The sequence below is a fragment of the Bemisia tabaci genome, chromosome 6 (genome assembly GCF_918797505.1).
Source record: "Bemisia tabaci chromosome 6, PGI_BMITA_v3".
NCBI lineage: Eukaryota > Metazoa > Arthropoda > Insecta > Hemiptera > Aleyrodidae > Bemisia > Bemisia tabaci.
Window position 1 is genome coordinate 7,539,377 of NC_092798.1, and position 17,509 is coordinate 7,556,885.

At 38.5% G+C, this 17,509-nt stretch overlaps 1 protein-coding gene across 2 annotated transcripts in view; it reads right to left on the minus strand.

The window, feature by feature from the left end:
* Positions 1–17,509, minus strand: part of LOC109035150 (short-chain dehydrogenase/reductase family 16C member 6) — a 42,155-nt gene that overhangs the window by 17,701 nt on the left and 6,945 nt on the right. Inside the window, exons 1-2 of one of the 2 annotated variants that reach the window (XM_019048669.2) lie at positions 15,701–16,490; positions 12,378–12,577 (exon numbers count right to left, since the gene is read on the minus strand). In XM_019048669.2, the coding sequence (XP_018904214.2) occupies positions 12,378–12,577; positions 15,701–16,355 (855 nt within the window). In that variant the 5' untranslated portion in view covers positions 16,356–16,490. Of the gene's footprint in view, positions 1–12,377; positions 12,578–15,700; positions 16,491–17,509 lie in introns of those variants that run through there. The other variant, XM_019048690.2, reaches the window with a different exon arrangement.

Below are 17,509 nucleotides of genomic sequence, written 5' to 3' on the forward strand. Positions count from 1 at the left end.
CGGGGCGCTTTAACTCTTATGAGCCCTGTCCACAACGCTCTCGTCCCATCCTCGCGGCTCATGAATCCCGCATTCAGTTGGCACATAGTTCTGTATGATAGAATGTAATATCCCGCTTTTCCAATTCTTCAAAAGTAATCACGCCCTCTTTTACATTGTTTCTTATGCAGATTTTTAGAGCACACCTCATATTTTTCACCTGCTCACAGTTCTGTTTGATAGAAATACGTCCATTTTATCCCCTTCTTTTCGTAGAAGTCTTCTAGAAGTCATATGATCTGTTTTCAATAACTTAATAATGGGGTCATTGACCTACAGCTTCTCTCTCGTTGCCGGTCACATACCTTAAACTTTCACACCACTATACGAGGAATCGATGATTGTAACTTCATAGCTTGAAAAATGGGCTGCATTTTGCAATTTGGAACTAAAAATTCTAGCCCGGTTTAAAAACAACGTATGTGCCATTAGTTTCCCTATGCACATAAGTGTTTTTTCAGATGAGCCAGAATTTATAGCTCCGAATTGCAAAATGCAGTTTGTTTTTGTTAAAGAGTAACTCTACGAAAGCATTAAGATAAGCATGAATGCTGCTGAAAAATTGTGGTATGTGGACGGAGTAACGGGTTTGTCCGAGAAAACATCCTTATGAGAAACTGGGATTATTTTCAGACGTGCCTTACACAAATTCCGGTATATTTTTGACAGCGGAACCCAAAAAGGACCTTCGTTTTAATGCATCATCTGCGAATTTTTTGAAAAATTAATTTCTTCCTGGGAAAGCTAAGTTTTAAACGGAAATGCCGATTTTTTTCTGGTTATAGGTAACCTTATTTACCAGCATGACCGCTCACACCTCTCTCGAATCACTTTACAACTTTCTAGCAACTTAGAAATAAGAATTATTTGTTGAAAAGTGCTGATGAAATGGGAAATGTATGAAGAAAGTGAGCAAAAATGCAAAGGTTTAAAGCCAAAGCCCCCCCCCCCCCCCCCCCGGGAAAATTGAGTCCAAATCACAAGCGTAAAAAACGATTAAGAACTTTTAACATGAACGGAGGAAAGTAACAATAAAAAATTATAGGGCCCACTAGAGACTCAGGTGAATCCGACGTAGAGTGAAGAACTTTTAGAAATTTATTTATTTATTTTTAATTACCTACTGAAAAACCATTAATGATTAAAAAGAGACTCAATTAAGTAGAAGCATGGAAGGAAGAAGAACCAAACGATAAAATGATCAAACGTATTCAGCAGAACCACATCAGAGATGGCCTACTTTTTATTTAAGTGGTAATTTTTCAGCCAAAACCAAGTAGGTAATATCCTGACTTAAAACGTCGTATGTATGTATTCTAGTTTTAGTTCCAAGAGAAAACTTGCAGCAACCTGAAGTGGGCTCAGGATAATTCTGTTTAAATCCGTTCAAATGTGAGGGAGTAACATTTTAGTGAGAGCGAAAGAAAGTTTAAAAAAACGGAGTAGCGCATGTTAAGGTAACGGAGGGTGCCTTGCTGCCTTGCCGTGCCGCGAGAAGCGCGAAGCGCTGAAATAAGTAGGCAGCTTATCCGCAAGCCTAGGACGCACAATGTGTAAGCGGATGTATCGCAACGAACTCGGAAGGTGGTGAATCTGTGGAAAGTGAGAGTGACGAAATGAAACCAGGAAGAGGGTGAACCGTCGAGGTGACCGCGGAGGAGAAGGGTTCTACAGGTGAGAGGACAGCGGGAGGGAGGAGGAAAGTTCTAAGAAGTGGACGCCGAGGAAGGGTTGAAAACACAGCCCCGTGCAATTAGCCGACCGGCAGCCGGGCCCGGGGAGCTGGCGTCCGACGCGTCTGCTAATTGAGGCCGCTAATTTTGATGCTGGACTCAGCATCAAAACTGATGCAGCATCAGAAAAGGAGCCGGGAGTCGGCTTCACCAGGTGAAGCCGCCTCAACGGCATATGCGCTCCCCCGGCGCACTGATCGAGGCGGCATGAAAGTCCGCGCCGGGCCTCCGCCTCGCGCGCCGATGCGGCTCCGTTTATGATGCTCCCTCAAACCTCAGCTCTAAATCCCTGCTGAACAGCGTAAATTCTGGAATTGCTCCCTGAAAATTCTGATTTTTTTACGGTTAGTCCTTAATTTTATGTAGTAAGTGCACTTTTTCCAAATTTTTCAAAGGTTTACTAATTTAAAACTAAATTGTATCACTGAGAATACATGTGAGTCGTTTAATTGGAAAATAACCCATCTCTAATTCTTTTAAATGTTGGTTTCATTCAGATCACCCAAAATCGATAAAACGTTTAGTCGCGTCGACTTTTTTTCAGCCGTGGCGGGCAGTTTGAAACAGTTGCAATATTCCATTTTTATTGGTCCTCTTTTCCCATGGGCAAATTTCCCGCCAAAATTGAAACGAAACCAACGCTACTCAGCGTTTTGTCGATTTTGGATGCTTGAATAAATACTTAAATAAGTGCTTTATATCAATTTCTTGCCAATAACGGGGATTTTATAGACTCCGCCATAAGTTCTCAAAAGAAAGGGTAAGAACATCACTCTATTAACGTATTCGGCCGTGCTAAGGGAAAACGCCGTATTTACCTTCAGGCGTTTTCAAATTTCATTTGATAAAACGTGAATCTCCTAGTAAACTTATAAATATTTCTCTTCTAATTTTTCGGTTAATTTTGTTCGCAATTTCACCCAAAGGTCTTTAAAAATTCAAGGAAAAATATTTATTACTGTCCTTAAAAATGAACGTTTTATCGAAGGAAATTTGGCAACTCTTAAATGTTCATACGGCGTTCTTCCTTAGCACATCAGTATTGGCGTACGTCCATTTCACTTGAGCCCTGAAAAGCGTGGAGTTTTACAGACGACAGGGGTAATCTCGAAGAACAGTTACGTCTTTGAGTCAGCAAAGCATCAAATGGACGTATTTCTGTCAAACGGAACTATGTGCATTATGATGTGAGCCCTGTTATGCATGTATTCTTATGGGTCTCAAGGCTCATGTCTTAATGCACATAGTTCCATTTGACAGAAATACGTCCAAATGAATGGGCCGAGGACTCGTGCATCTGAGCTCACGCATAATTTAATTATCTCCAGAATCTCCTCAGATCGGCTAAGTAACAATGTCACTGATCTATTACCTCTTGAGCTCTCGATTAGCGTGCTCGAAACGAGTTTGCCGCTAAAATAAACGACAGGTGGGAGCCATTAGCCGGAGGCAATGTCCGGCGTTACAACGTCTTCTGCAAATAAAGTATACCTCACCGGAGTGAATGATTTTCGTCAGTGCGTGTATTAGCGTCCAGTTGGATGATCGGTAACATTTTCAGAATATTTTTAAAGTATTATGTACATTTTGGATGGATCTCTAAATTGGAAAAATGGACGTATATATGCTTAAGGAACTATTGATAGACAATGTGCTCAGGATTTGCATGCTACGCACACAGTTTCCTTTATCTTTGATTTTAATTTATTTATACTTAGTTCCTTCCAGCATTGATACGTCCTAATAACTCTAATTCTATATAAATAAGACGATTCTTGTAGTTGGATCAGAATCAGTCCAATCGTTCATGTTCGATTGGTCAAGTAGGAAGCTACTCGATTTTGAGAATGTGGTCGTTATTGTTCTTCTCGGTAACAAGTCAGAATTATAATTTCGATCGATAATACGATACGACAATACTGTCGTACTGAAAAACGTCGTATTAACATTTCAGACATCACCAAATATCTTCTCGAAAACAATGTATTTTTCTTCTTTTTTTTACGAAAATGGCTCATTTTCTTTACGATTTTCAAATGCAGTAGATTCAGTTGCGAAGAAACTCACTGAAAAATCGAGAGAAAGTTTCTCACATATTTCTTCAATAATAGTTATTCTTTCAAAGGAAATTTGGCAACATCTAAAAAGACTCATACGGCGCTCCTTCTGCAGAATGGTGCAGAGCGGTGAAGAGAACCCCTTGATACAACTATTCGAACTCCGAGGATGTCTGTGTTGCAGACACACTGAATTGAAGGCGCTATGGATGTGTTTCCCACGCTGCAAATATTGTGATGTGCAAAACAAGCTTTTATGAGTAACTTGCGAGGAACCACCGATAAAATGGAAGAGTGCCGAACTGTTCCTTGCTACTATACTACCTCCCGATAAACGTCTTTAGCTACAATAACGACAAAACATCAGCATTTTGGGGAGGCACATAGAAAAGGTTGCTGTTTTAGCAGGAACTGACTTATTGTATTGGACTAAAAGCCGAGCATCGCATTTTGTATAATTTTTCATCTTAGATTAGCGGCGAATTATCGTGAGAAAAACTGCCCGCGGACGCGGTGAATTTGAAAAAAACGCCTTGAGAACTGCGCTATTATTGCGTTAGGGAGTAAACATTAGACTTTTCTGATGTGTTCAACGAGATTTTTACGCAATTTTATTCGTGGTAAATTCACTCATTTAGCGTAATCTCTTGTGTGCAACATCAAGCTGATTATTGAAATTGATGGACAAAGCGATAGACGAATAAGACAAAGGGAAAATGAAGCTATCCTATTTGAGTAAGGTGGTTGCAGTGAAAGATTGAGGTAAGTAATAGAATTGGATTGCATTTTGCAAAAAAGGAACCACTAGCATTGCAATGTTGCTGAGATTGTGCAACTTCTTTTGTCTCGGTGAAAAAAACCGATTATCCATTAATAGTTTCTATTTTACTCGCTAAAAACTGTAAATTTAGGACAAAAATTACCATCTAAATTTCATAGTTTTTCACGAGCTCCGCAATTTTATTGCAAAAGATGAAGTTGCACAATCTTAGCATCATTGCAATGCTAGTGGTTCCTTTTTGCAAAATGCAATCCAATTACGAGCGGCGACCCACGAGAGACCCCTCATCAGTTAGTCCATCCATCCCTTTTAGTCCAAAAGAAACATCTGCACCAATAGGATTGCTCCATTGTCCGTTTCCCTCTTTTTTTCTATCGCCTTGTCTATCAATTTCAATAATCAGCTCACTGGTGAACTTAACGTGATTTTCGTGCAATTTCGTTTCAACCAATAGTTTCGCTTTTCCATTTGTCTCTTTTGTCCATCGCTTTGTCTTTTTTCAACAATCAACCCGCTGTTGCCCTGGTAAAAATTGGCGACAGGAGCTGCGTTTCAAAATACCATAGGAATTCTTATAGCCGACTAAAGAAGGCTATTGAAAATCATATAGCTGGCTGTAGAAAGCGGAACAAATCATATAGCCGGGCTATACGAAGCTATAAAAAATCATACAGTCGGGCTATAGTTCCTATCGCCGGGCTTTACACTTTATCACCATTGGCTATAAAAGGCTATAAGAAACTGTGTAGAAATTCGTGTGCTTTGGAAATCATTAAGTTTGATATGGAACTACCTTAATATTTACAAAACACACGTTATATTTTCCTTTAAAATATATTTTTTTTCATCAATTAAAATGAGAATAATCCATGCAGAGTGTGCAAACATTTCAAAATCATGAGTTGAAAAACGCTGACTCCGCCAGATTAAATATTAGAGCCTAGCACAAAGCGGAGCGGCGACGCACTGGCGCCTACAAACCTAACAGGGATACTTCACGCATTGCGCAAACGCGCATTGACGCCTACAAACCTAACAGGGATACTTCACGCATTGCGGGTGTGATCATCAAGATTTTCGTGCGATTTTACTCGTAAATTTTACTCATTTGGTGAAATCTCTTGTGCGTAGAAGACACTACCGAAAACATAGTGAAGTTGATTTAACATTCTGGATGTAAAAACGGTGTGCGAGAACTCAAAAAATGCTGAATTACCCGCCATATTAGTTAGTTTTACATCTTGACATTGCAAAAGTACTGCTGTAGCTGTTAGTTCAGCGTTTTGTGAGTTCTGGCACACTTTTTTTTACATCCGGAATGTTAAATCAACCTCACTTTTTTTTCGGTAACACATTTCACGTCATAGTTAGGTTAATATTATATATGGTTAGGTTAATATTATGAATAATTATTCGTATTGACTAATTAACCCATCAATTTATCAGACCTGGGACTTCATATGGACCGAAATGTTTATGATTTTATACTCTCTATTGATTTTATGATTAAGATATGATTAATCTCTCATTATTTAGCTACTCACATACTTGAGTTCTCAAGTGCGACTTTTCTTTTGAATATTTGTAGACTGAATGTTATATATATTTTCTATGAATAAAAAAAAAAAAAAAAAAAAAAAAAAAAAAAAAAAAAAAAACACATTTCACGTAGGACGAGGAAAACATTTAAAAAATGTCGAAATTCAATACACCACCCCTTTATTTAATGCCGTTTTATTTATTTAATTTTTATTTTGAGGTAAAACGGCAACCGCGAGCGGAATGGGCAGTAGCCACGAGGCGCTAGCGCAAGGTGAGAAAACGGGCGAGGAGCGCGGTTATACGGTGTAAACGCGGATCATGCCCGTTTCCTCCCGTTAATCGGGATTCTGCTCCAACTCGGAGATTAAAAGATGTAGCCGGTCTTGACCGACATTTTAATTGTTTCGCGCGCGCCGCCGGCCGCCGCTGCCACTGCCTACTCGCCATCGCTCCTTCTTCTTCTTCTTCTTCTTCTTCTTCTTTTCAAACCAACCTTCTTCTTCCTTTCCCTCCCCGAAGAATATTCAATCACATTTTTCCACGGCGATAAATTATCAAGCTCGTCAGCGCAGCGGCGCGGTGAGATGCTCAGTAGTCGATAAATTCGGCTTAAGTGCTTGAGTAAACATTATCGCTTTTAAGCTGAAATAACTCATCTATCTACCTATACTGCCGAGCTAAGGAAAAACGCCAGATGAACCTTCAGACGTTGCCAAATTTCCTCCAATAAAAATCGAATTTACTGAGAAAATAGCGAATATTTGTTTCCAAAATTTTCACTTAATGGTTTAGGTACGCAATTAAATCTAAGATGTCTGAAAGTTTCAAGGGAACATATAAACATGTAATTTCGTTAAAATTACATGTTTTATCGAAGGAAATTTGGCAACTCTCGAATGTTCATGCGGCGTTCTTCCTTAGCACGGCAGTGTAATTCGGTGTCGGGCCCATGCACGATTCGTCTTTTTTTAAAAAAAAAGAACGTGACTACATCTCAATGTTGCCAAATTTTCCCGCGTGAATTGCATTTTTGCTTAGAGAATTTTTGAAAATTCTTGCTGAAAATTTCACTTGTTTTTCTCCTGATCTCATGCAAAAATTAGACAAATTTTCGATTAAAATTATGTAGGTTTATCCTCGTAAAAAAAATCGAATTTTTGATGTCAATTTTGCAACCTTGGAATGGATTTACGTTCTCTCGTGCGAGAAACGATCGCGGGTTGCTCGAGGATTGACCGTTGCCGAGGTTCAAGCTATAATTTGGATGGATGTTGCGTTCGGCTTGACGATTTAAATCTATTTCGGCTAGACAACGAATGGACATACAAGACGATCAGTAGGCTGATTTGCATAGTTTATTGGATGTCTTTCAGCGTGGACGAGATATATCTATTTGCTTCAGGAGATTTTGATACCGCGTATTTGCTGGGGCAATGCGATGAGAAGATACGAAGTTTTTTCCTTGAGTTTTAATGCAGACGGATAGCGATTGCTTATTAGTAATCAATTAATGACTCACGTGGAAAAATGCGTATCTCAAGTGGATAAAAGAAAGCATGGAGGAACCAACCCAAATTTAGATAAAAATTAATTAAAAGCAACAGTAAGAGCTTTTTTAAACTTAACTAACCAAGTATTCTTTCCCATCAAAAATACCAAAAAAAGCATGAGGTTTTTTAATATTTAATTAAATGTACAACTGGAAGCATTTAAGGTTGAAAAAATTTAAATTTTTGAAAATTTCTTTTCCATTGTGAGTCGTACGGAATCATGAAACTTCAAGCTTCAATCAGTTTCCATCGATGCTGTCGGTATGGTATTCTCTTACTAAAGGGTCAATGGAGCCTTCTCAGAATTCTCGCTTCCGTTCTATGTTTTACGTAAAACTTACGGATACTGCCGTGAGAATTAATGAGAAAATATTATTTTGAAAAGTATCAAATATTTACAGAAAATTTAACGATTCAAATTGGGCAAATATTCTAGAAACATTAAATTTAAAACGATAATTTTTAGCGTTGCAGATGCAGGTGTGCGTTCCTTAAAGTAAAAAGTTGTTTGAGTTGATCGCATATTTCATCGGACGGTCAGTGCCGTTTTCAGCGCTTGTCAAAATTCATTAGTGAACGCCTTGTGAGGGTATGACCTCTCAAAGGTCACTTCCGGGGTGAGATGGATTATCTCTTTTATTTTATTATTATGAAATCTTCTCAGGTTCTTTGAAAGTCTTATTTTTTTCCATTTTAGCGCTTTAGGTGGTCTGATCTGTGAGCAGTATCATAAATCATACAGAAAAACCAACAAAATGTTTTTATTGAAATTTCTAGCGGCATTGCTATGGACTTATAGAAAATTACACAAATTTTCGAATGTTGATGATGATTGATCTATTATTAATCTATTAATAATTGATATAACGGCGAAGAAGTAATATCTTGTAGCGAAATGCAGTGATGTTTCGATTGTCTGTGTGGATGGATCGAGAGACAACTTTATGATTTAAAAAAAAAAAAATAATAAAAAAAATAAGAATACTCTGAAATACAAAAATGAAACATAAAATGCACAATCTTTTTTTTAGGTTTGTATTGTTGACGAGGAGAATGAAACTTACTGAAAGTTAAAACATTATTTCCGCGACGATAAATTGTGTTTTGAAAAAAAAAAAAAAAATTCTTTAGATCATGCGGAATGTTCATGAAATTTAAAACATAATAATCAATCAAATAATTATTATCAACGGTTGCTTATAATTTGAACTTTCAGATAGATCGACTGACGTTGACGTTGACGTTGACTGACAACGTCGAGAGACTCTAGGCAGTTGGCATTTTTCTATTTCCATCATCGTTATGAACCAAGCTTCTCTCAGCACCTACAATGTGGATTTATGATCGAGGAAAATAATCTACCTTTGACTGCCTGCGAAAAAGCGTTTCATCATCCGGTTCAAGGGCTGAAGGAACCCAGCGCCGTGCAAAGTGCAGGCATTTACCGGCACCGAGCTGTTCGCGCGACCTTGCAAAAACCGATGACGTATGTCAGTCCGAGTAAATTGAGGTAGATGTAATGAGTACAACGGGGCTCTGATTGGCTGATAGCCTCGGGCGCCATTAACGTACTGCACATAAAACGTGACTTGGGTGAACCTCTATGATATGTCGGGACGGGGAGCAGAAAGATTTGTCCAGATCTTTATCCATAAACCTACAAATAATCGACGGGGGCCGGGGACCCATCGAGCCATTGCGAAATGCTTCGGTTCAAAATTTGTAGTAGATTAATTTTGATTTTATAACCCTCCGGAATCGATGTGTTAGTTTTATTATTTTTTACTCTTTGTTTTCAAACTCTCCAACTTCTTTTAACAAATTTTTAAACGAGAAGTCAAAGCTCATAATTGAAGCAAGGACTTGAACATGTCCGCGCGTTATTCGCAGATACTGGGGCAATCATGCTTTTGTCAGTGGATGGATTGAACCAGAAAACTGTATTTTACGTTGTCTTAACTCCATCTCGTTTTTACACAGAGATTTAAAAAACTTTGCGTCTCAAAAATTTCTCTGAGTTCTCCTCAGATTTTGAAGCTCATATATCTACAACATCTCATGTTCAACATGAGGAAGAATGAGACATTTGGTCCGGTGTATATGTATATTTAGGCTGAATTTGATTCAATTCGTGCGATTACTGTAAGCTCTTTGAGTCCCAAAATGTTCATTTCATCCCTAGTCGCTTAGTCAAAAGAAGAAGCGAGAATGTCGTCTTGAGTGGGAAGAGATTGAAAATCAGTAAAATTGTTTGCACGTAACCGGAAAATTTAATAAAAATCAGCCGAACTGTTTTTACGTTGTCTAACTCTCCGCGATATTTCATTGTATTTTATACATCAATGGTGAAACTCCCAGAGCACGTATCTCAGTTTGCGACAATGCAGACTTCCTGACATCCTTTATTTTCAAATGGAAAACTATACTCGTCGTCAAATCTTAAAAACTTCCATGATTTCCCTTTCTGTGCGAAGCAAACTCTTAGAAAACGTCAAGGAAAGATGTAGATTTGTTCTCCTTTACAAAAACAAAACAGGAGAGGAAATTTTTAAATACCGCAAAGAGTTACGTGGTTATGGAGTTTTGCCGTCATATATGCCTTTTAGGAAAACTGAACAATATAACGCCTTGAAACTTTTCGTAAATACTCCCGAGATTACGGAGAATCAGGTGTAAAGGCAAAGAGTTACATCGTTTTTTGTAAGAAAAAAATGAAACATGACAGAAAATTTAGACGACTGATAGAGTTAGGCTGATTCTGGTGAATGCTATTCAGTCTACTGATGAGCCTCCTCTACAATCAAGTTCCAGACTCTTAATCATTATATCAGAGACTGCTGAACTCATAGGAGATGCGATTAATCTAAACTTGACAACACTGGAAAGTTTCTCGTAAAACTTTAAAACGGAAATCTAGAGAAAAAAATTCCACTGTCAGTTTTTTCTTTAGAAGGTTCCAGCAAAGCTGCGGCCGTGGCCGCAACACAACGGTTTGACCGAATCGTCCGCGATCATTAACCTCTGATTGGCGGGGCGAACCAAAATCTCGTCTCAATATTTTAACGATGGAAATGTTTTTCGTTAAAGTGCTATTCCACGAATCTTCCTCTTCTCTAAGAAACTTTTTTAAGAAAATGAGGGATGCGTTTGACCGCACGGGAGAGGTCCATCGACAATCATCATTTGTCTGAGGGTCGCCGGTCGCCTCTACGCCATTAAAATTTCGATTAAAATTAATTCTGTCTGCTCATCTCTGAAAGCTGACTTTAACGAGAGTGGGCCCTAGGCAAAAGAGCTCTTGTCAAATGGTGCAAAGAGCTCATTTTCTAATGGGAATTTATAATGTCGATGTTGTGTAATTTGTCCGTATCACAGGAATTCGAACTTCTATGTGTCGCTTAACTAAATCTTACGTCTGCTAAAAAGGTGTTGGTAAAAAAAAGTTTTTCGTCAACGTGGAGCGCAAAATATCAAATCCTTGAGGGTCAGCGTGAACCAGACATCGTACCTAATTAACATCACTGAAAACTGTAGCCTTTGCAACATGCATGCCCCAAAAAACCTAGAACATCTGTAATTGGACTGCCCATCATATAAAAACATTAAAGAGCACTATCTATCCACAAGAGCTAAACTCAATTCTATAGGACTCGGAATTAGACGCCTTAAAATGACTTTTATGCCTATAGACTGTGTCACACTATCAAAATACTCCATCAAAATGTCAAAGTCAAGTGCTGTGAAACCAAGTCATCGAATAAGCCAATCATAACACCTGACCTTGATAATTTGATGGCTATGGATAGTGGGACACAGGCTTATGTTTCCTATGCCCTAATCATTCGTGCATTTATAATAAATGAGTAAAATGTATGTTAAGTGGAGTTTTGCTTGTGTGCGCAAGATTATGATTGTAAATTTGTATGAAATTGTCCGTTTCAACCCCGCCCCCCCCTTAATAAATCCAACCACGATGATAAAGGTAAAGTAAATTATTTTATTCACACTCAACGCATCTTTAGTGCATTCCGTAAACTTAAACGCTCCCGACGCACACTGGATCGAGTCAAAAGGAGAGGTCGGACAAAATTTGGAGACTTTAAACGCCTATAACTCCGTTTATATAAAGTTTAAGGGTCTGAAATTGACTTAGTTGGTTTCCTCGTAAAATTTTCTTCAAGCAGCACCCTTTATAATTTAAAATATAACGAACTAAACATCAAAATTTGCAGTTTTAGTACAAAATGTCATGTCCGACCTCTCTGACTGACTCGATCTACTGTGCGACGTGCACTGGTAAAAAAAAACCTCTTGGTTCAAGAGTGCAGTTTCTTGTCGCCGGATTTAAGAGTCTAGACTCTTGTTTCAAGCGGATTTTGAATTGAGTCAATGCAAAATCCGCTTGAAACAAGAGTTCAAGACTCTTAAATCCGGCGACAAGAAACTGCACTCTTAAGTCAATGCACCGCGGCATTGGTCCAGGAGGTATTTTTTACCAGTGTGACCTTGACGCCACGAGACTCCATGAGCGCAGAGTCGCATCTTTAATCTATGCTTAGTCTATTGGTGCATCCTACTCAAAAAACCGGGAGTGGCGTTTTTGGTTGAGTGGTGACCGCACCGGTGAGCGGTGGCGGGTCGATGTTCGGTCGGAAGAGTGGAAAAATTTACGCACCAGGGCGATTTGGCCGTTGACATCCTTGAGCGGGACGGGTCGGAGGAGTCTCCATGCGGCCCGGATCACGTAGCCCACGGTTCGGAGGAGGACGCTGAGAACGGCCAGGAGGAACTTGCACGTCTCCAGCAGCTGCTTCTCCGATTTGATGGGGCTCGTCTCCATTGTGCAGCCTCTGGCATCCCGAGCTCCCAGCTCCTCTGAAATCCGTAAAAAAAAGAAACATTGTCAGATTAAAAAATCAAACAAATCGGAAAGCTCTAATACAATCGTTCTGGAGAAAAGCTCAGCTGTTCCCCATGTAGGCGCGCTTCAAAGTTCCCCACACTGAAAAAAAATTCTCGGCGTTTTTACCAAGGTCCGTTGGCACCTTTACCATCACACTTTTTTTTACCAATTATTGGTAATTTTACCAAGACAGACTGGTAAGCTTACCTAAAAACCGGTATTTTTACTGTTTTTTTTCAGGTAAGAATGCCACTTTTATTGGTAATCAATTCCCGGTAACTTTACCATTTTATCTCGGTAATTCTACCACAGTTAATAAAAAATATTGGCGTTTTTACCAAGGTCCAGTAAAATTACCGAGAAAGTTCAATAATTTTACCGAGATTCTCGGTAAAATTACCAATTTCATAAATGGTAATTTTACCAAGAAAAAACTGGGATCAAATAGGACCCTGAGTTCTTGGTAATTTTACCCTTTTCTTAGTAAATACACCGAGATTTTTTTTTTCAGTGCATGAAGATGAGCACCGATGAGATGAAATAACTCGCTCACCAAAATTTCAACTATCAATTTTGAAGAAACTACACTACCGCTAAAAAAATAAAGTAGTATCATCATCTGTGCTTTGTCATCAGAAGCACTAACTTTAGTACGATATCACTACTACCACTACAAACATATATCTTCCGGCCAAAGTATCACAAGCGCCATGCGACGATTAAAATTTCCGTCGCCATTTTATTTTTTTCAGAGAGATTTTTAAACGAAGCTGTTCGAAAATTTCCCTGAATTTTCTTGTGCTGCCGATAAAATTCAGTGAAATTTCAAATAGATTTAACCAACAATTGCTCCGTAAAAAAATAAAATGGCGGCGGGAATTTTCAAACGTCGCATGGCGCTTGTGATACTTTAGCCGGAAGGTGACGATGTAGTCTGTCGAGCACAAGAAGAGGCACAGATGAATTTATTGATAAAACCGCTTAAAAATGACGATAATCTAACCAAAAAAGTCTGAAATCCTCTCCTAAACGCACAATTTTTATACTTCACATCATACATTTTCAAATTCCCCGCATCCGCTTTCTCCATCCCTGGTAAAAATTGGCCATAGGACCTGCGGTTCAAAATACCATAGGAGTTCTTGTAGCCGACTGAAGAAGGCGATAGAAAATCATATAGCTGGCTGCAGAAAGTGGAAAAAATCATAGGGCCGGGCTACACGAAGCGATAAAAAATTATACAGCCGGGCTATTGTTCCTATCGCCGGGCTGTTGCTTTTTCGCCATCGGCTATAAAGGGCAATAAGAAATTGTGTAGAAATTCGTGTGCTTTGTAAATTCTTAGGTTTGTACGGAATCACCTTAATATTTACAAAACGCACATTATATTTTCCTTTACTACATATTTTTTTCATCAATTAAAATGAGAAATAATCCAGACAGAGTGTGCAAACATTTCAAAGTCATGAGTTGAAAAACGCTGACTCCGCGAGATTAAATATTAGAGCCTAACTCAAAGCGGAGCGGCGGCGCACTGGCGCCTACAAACCTAACAGGGATACTTCACGCATTGCGCAATGCGTGAAGTATCCCTGTTAGGTTTGTAGGCGCCAATGCGCGTTTTGCGCTGGCTGCCCGCCCGCCGCGCCGCGCCGCAGCGTACCACGGCGATTTAAGCAACTATTTCACACCAGAGGTATTGCACAGTATCATACGAAATTGAAGGCGCTCAACATAATAAGAATGACAGGCATCCTTCAAAAGTACGGAGCTTTCCTCGCAAAATAAATCAAGATACTACGGCCCAAAAAGAGAGCGGTAGTCCAAAAACTCAATCTAAGTCCTAGCATCCGTAATTAGTGACGTTTAGCATACACTTTATCGCCTGGCTGTTGCTTAGTCGTCATCGGCTATAAAAGGCTATAAGAAATTGTGTTGCCGGCTATAGAAGCTATCGGAAATCTTACAGCCGGCTGTAGGTCTATGGTATTTTGGAACACAGATTCTGATTCTACTGCCAATTTTTACCAGGGGTGTCATCGGCAACTAGGGTTGCCCACACAGAGATGTGAGGAAACCTAACGTAAACCTTCAAACAATCTCGTAGACTGTCATCAATTTTTCTCAAGTGTGATGTCTGCCATTTTAAATCATTGTTTCTTCTTTAAATGAAAAATAAGTCTATATTAAACTTGACTTAAGAACGTGTATATTCTCTACCAATAAAAAGTCTCATAAAGAAGTCCAGCGGAGAAAACACATGCAAACGCCTGCAATGTTTACGCATGTAACAATATATTTTTATGCACTTGCTTAGGACTGCATAACGATTCATTGCGTTTTCAAAATGGTTTGATGACTTTTTGTACTTTCTTATCTTTCTTTAGATGGTTATCAAAATACGTTGGCTTTTAATCGACATCGGACTTGATTTAATTTAACTGCGCACGTTATTCTGAATATATCGGACCTATACCTCGAACTGATTGTCAGAATGTTTAATTGATGCGTATACGATAACAATCAACGAATTTCATTTTTTCACACTTTATTTTTTCCGAATTTTTTACATTGTCTCGATATTGAATTGTAAAGACTTCTGCAATGAAAAAAGGCTCAGGAGATACACACCCACAACTCAAGTTGTAAGATTTTAATAAATCAATCATCTCTTTTCTGCACCTATTTAATATTTTTATCGCAAAAACCATGAGCAACCCGCTTAATTTCTCTCTTTATTGTGCTAAACACGCCTACAATTACATATAGAATGTTGACCCTCTATTTGCATCTGAAAGGAAGTCCGTCGTCAACCTTTTCTATACCTCCAGACACTTAGGGTTTCCTAAAGCTTACTAATTTACAAAGCTTAGCACAGTAAAATTTCACTTTTTTTGTTTTTTATCAGTAATGCTAATACTATGAGTAATATTGAAAGTGGAAGTGTAGTTCAGCGTAAAAATGTATTTATCTGCATATCGTTGAAATATCTAAATAATACACATGGGAGGGTTATGTGACTAAGACTTCTCTCTCATTTTGTCATTTATGTCTGCCTATTCCATTTCAGAAGGAGAAAAGTACGTTTTGATTACCGGGTTTTACAGATCTTCCCGTATCTCGTCCTTTAGGTGTAGTTTCCCAAGTTTCTTTTTCTTTCTCGAACGATGCGTTAAGGTTTCTCCTTGTCCGCTTATTACTGTTCGAATGACAAGTGGAAGAAAGGCTCTTGATTTTTTTACCCTCCTGCCTTTGCATTCCAGAATTCTGAGAATCAAAATTAAATCCCAGTTGGTCTAAATCAACTTGATTTTCCTTTCCCTTGGGATTCGAGAATCTTTTTCGAAGGCGTTTCTTACTTTCCACTGTCGCACTTTTTGGAGAATTATTAGAAGACGAGGTTGACAAAACATTCCTTGCTGTCTGCTGCGAGGACACTTCCGTAGTTCTAAACGGCGAACCATTAGTTTTACATCCCTTCTCTTTGAAATAATCATAAGCAGAGATAAAATCATCCTTCGTGAGCTTATCTTTGGGGCCTCTATTGAATTTATAATAAGAGGAAGATTTGAGTATTAACACTAGATGTTTGCATGTATCACAACACCATGCGGCCTTGTTGTGACAGCAGAAAACATCCTGAACACCGCGTATCGTGTCACCGGGAGGATTACATTGAACACATTTTAACCAGCAAACCGCGTGGTGTTCGCATTTGAACTCATTTGCAAATAAATACATGTAACCCATACTGCATTTGTATGAAAAGCCAATGCACAGTAATTGAAACGGTAGCCGCTTATCACCGATGATAAAAGAGAGAGCACTTGTCTTGCACTGCGCACTATTTGAACTGAACTATACCGTTAATTGTTACGTAAGGTACTGTTCCGGGCTAATATTAACCCCGCCTCCTTTCTCTTTGAATGCATTTATGATGCAAATGTGAACCCCTGCGATGTTTTTGGTATGCCATAAAAAAAAGACACTCATTGGCGACTCTCCAAAATACAGTCCTGCAAGTAAAATAGTACTTATCAATTCATCGTCAGATTTCAAAAAGTGTATGCAGCGCAGTTAGAGAAGTATACTTATTTAAAATTCTTGGCCGAATTATAAGCGTTTGTTTGTGCGACCTAACTTCAAAATTGTGTTTCTGTGAAGAAAACTGATTATCAAAATTTTAGGGTTAGTCATAGCTTCTGATTTTTCAATTTTATTTATTTATTTCTTAATTGTTTGACCTCTCATGCAATTAACATCTGCGTACTCTGCTCAGTATGAAAACAACCCATTTCTACATAGAGTCTTCAATCGCTTAAATTTCCAGGAAAAAAGAAGCAGAAATTTTGGTATCGCCGTATGTAAGTCTCTCCATGACAAATTAACAACATGCACCATATACATCTATAAATCATTCAAAACTGTTAGCCCCAATCAGTTTTTCCCCGTTTTCGCACTATTATCCCACTGAGTTAGGTTTCTTACAAACCAAATGATTCAAATCGATGACCCAAGTGCAAAACCACGATTCTCTATTTGTGACGTTGCAGACTTCCTGTCATACTTTACTTTGTCTATGGAAAACAAGTCAACGTAATTTCTTGAAAACTTCCTAGATTTTTTCTCTCCATGAAGAATATTCTACACAAATTTTATGGTATGATATTCGCTTGTTCCTATTCGAAAAGTAAAATAGGACCAGAAATTTTTAAACATTGCAATGAAGGAGCTTAGAGGACAAGGCGCATAAGTGCAGTTTTTGAAAAAATGGAAATATTGATGATTTCGAGTAAAACTAGTCTTAATGCATATTCTGTAAAAAAAAATTCGCTCCCGAATTCCAATTTTTATAAGTAACAAAAAGTGAGTTTGAACTTTATTTCCGCCAAAAGGATCCATGT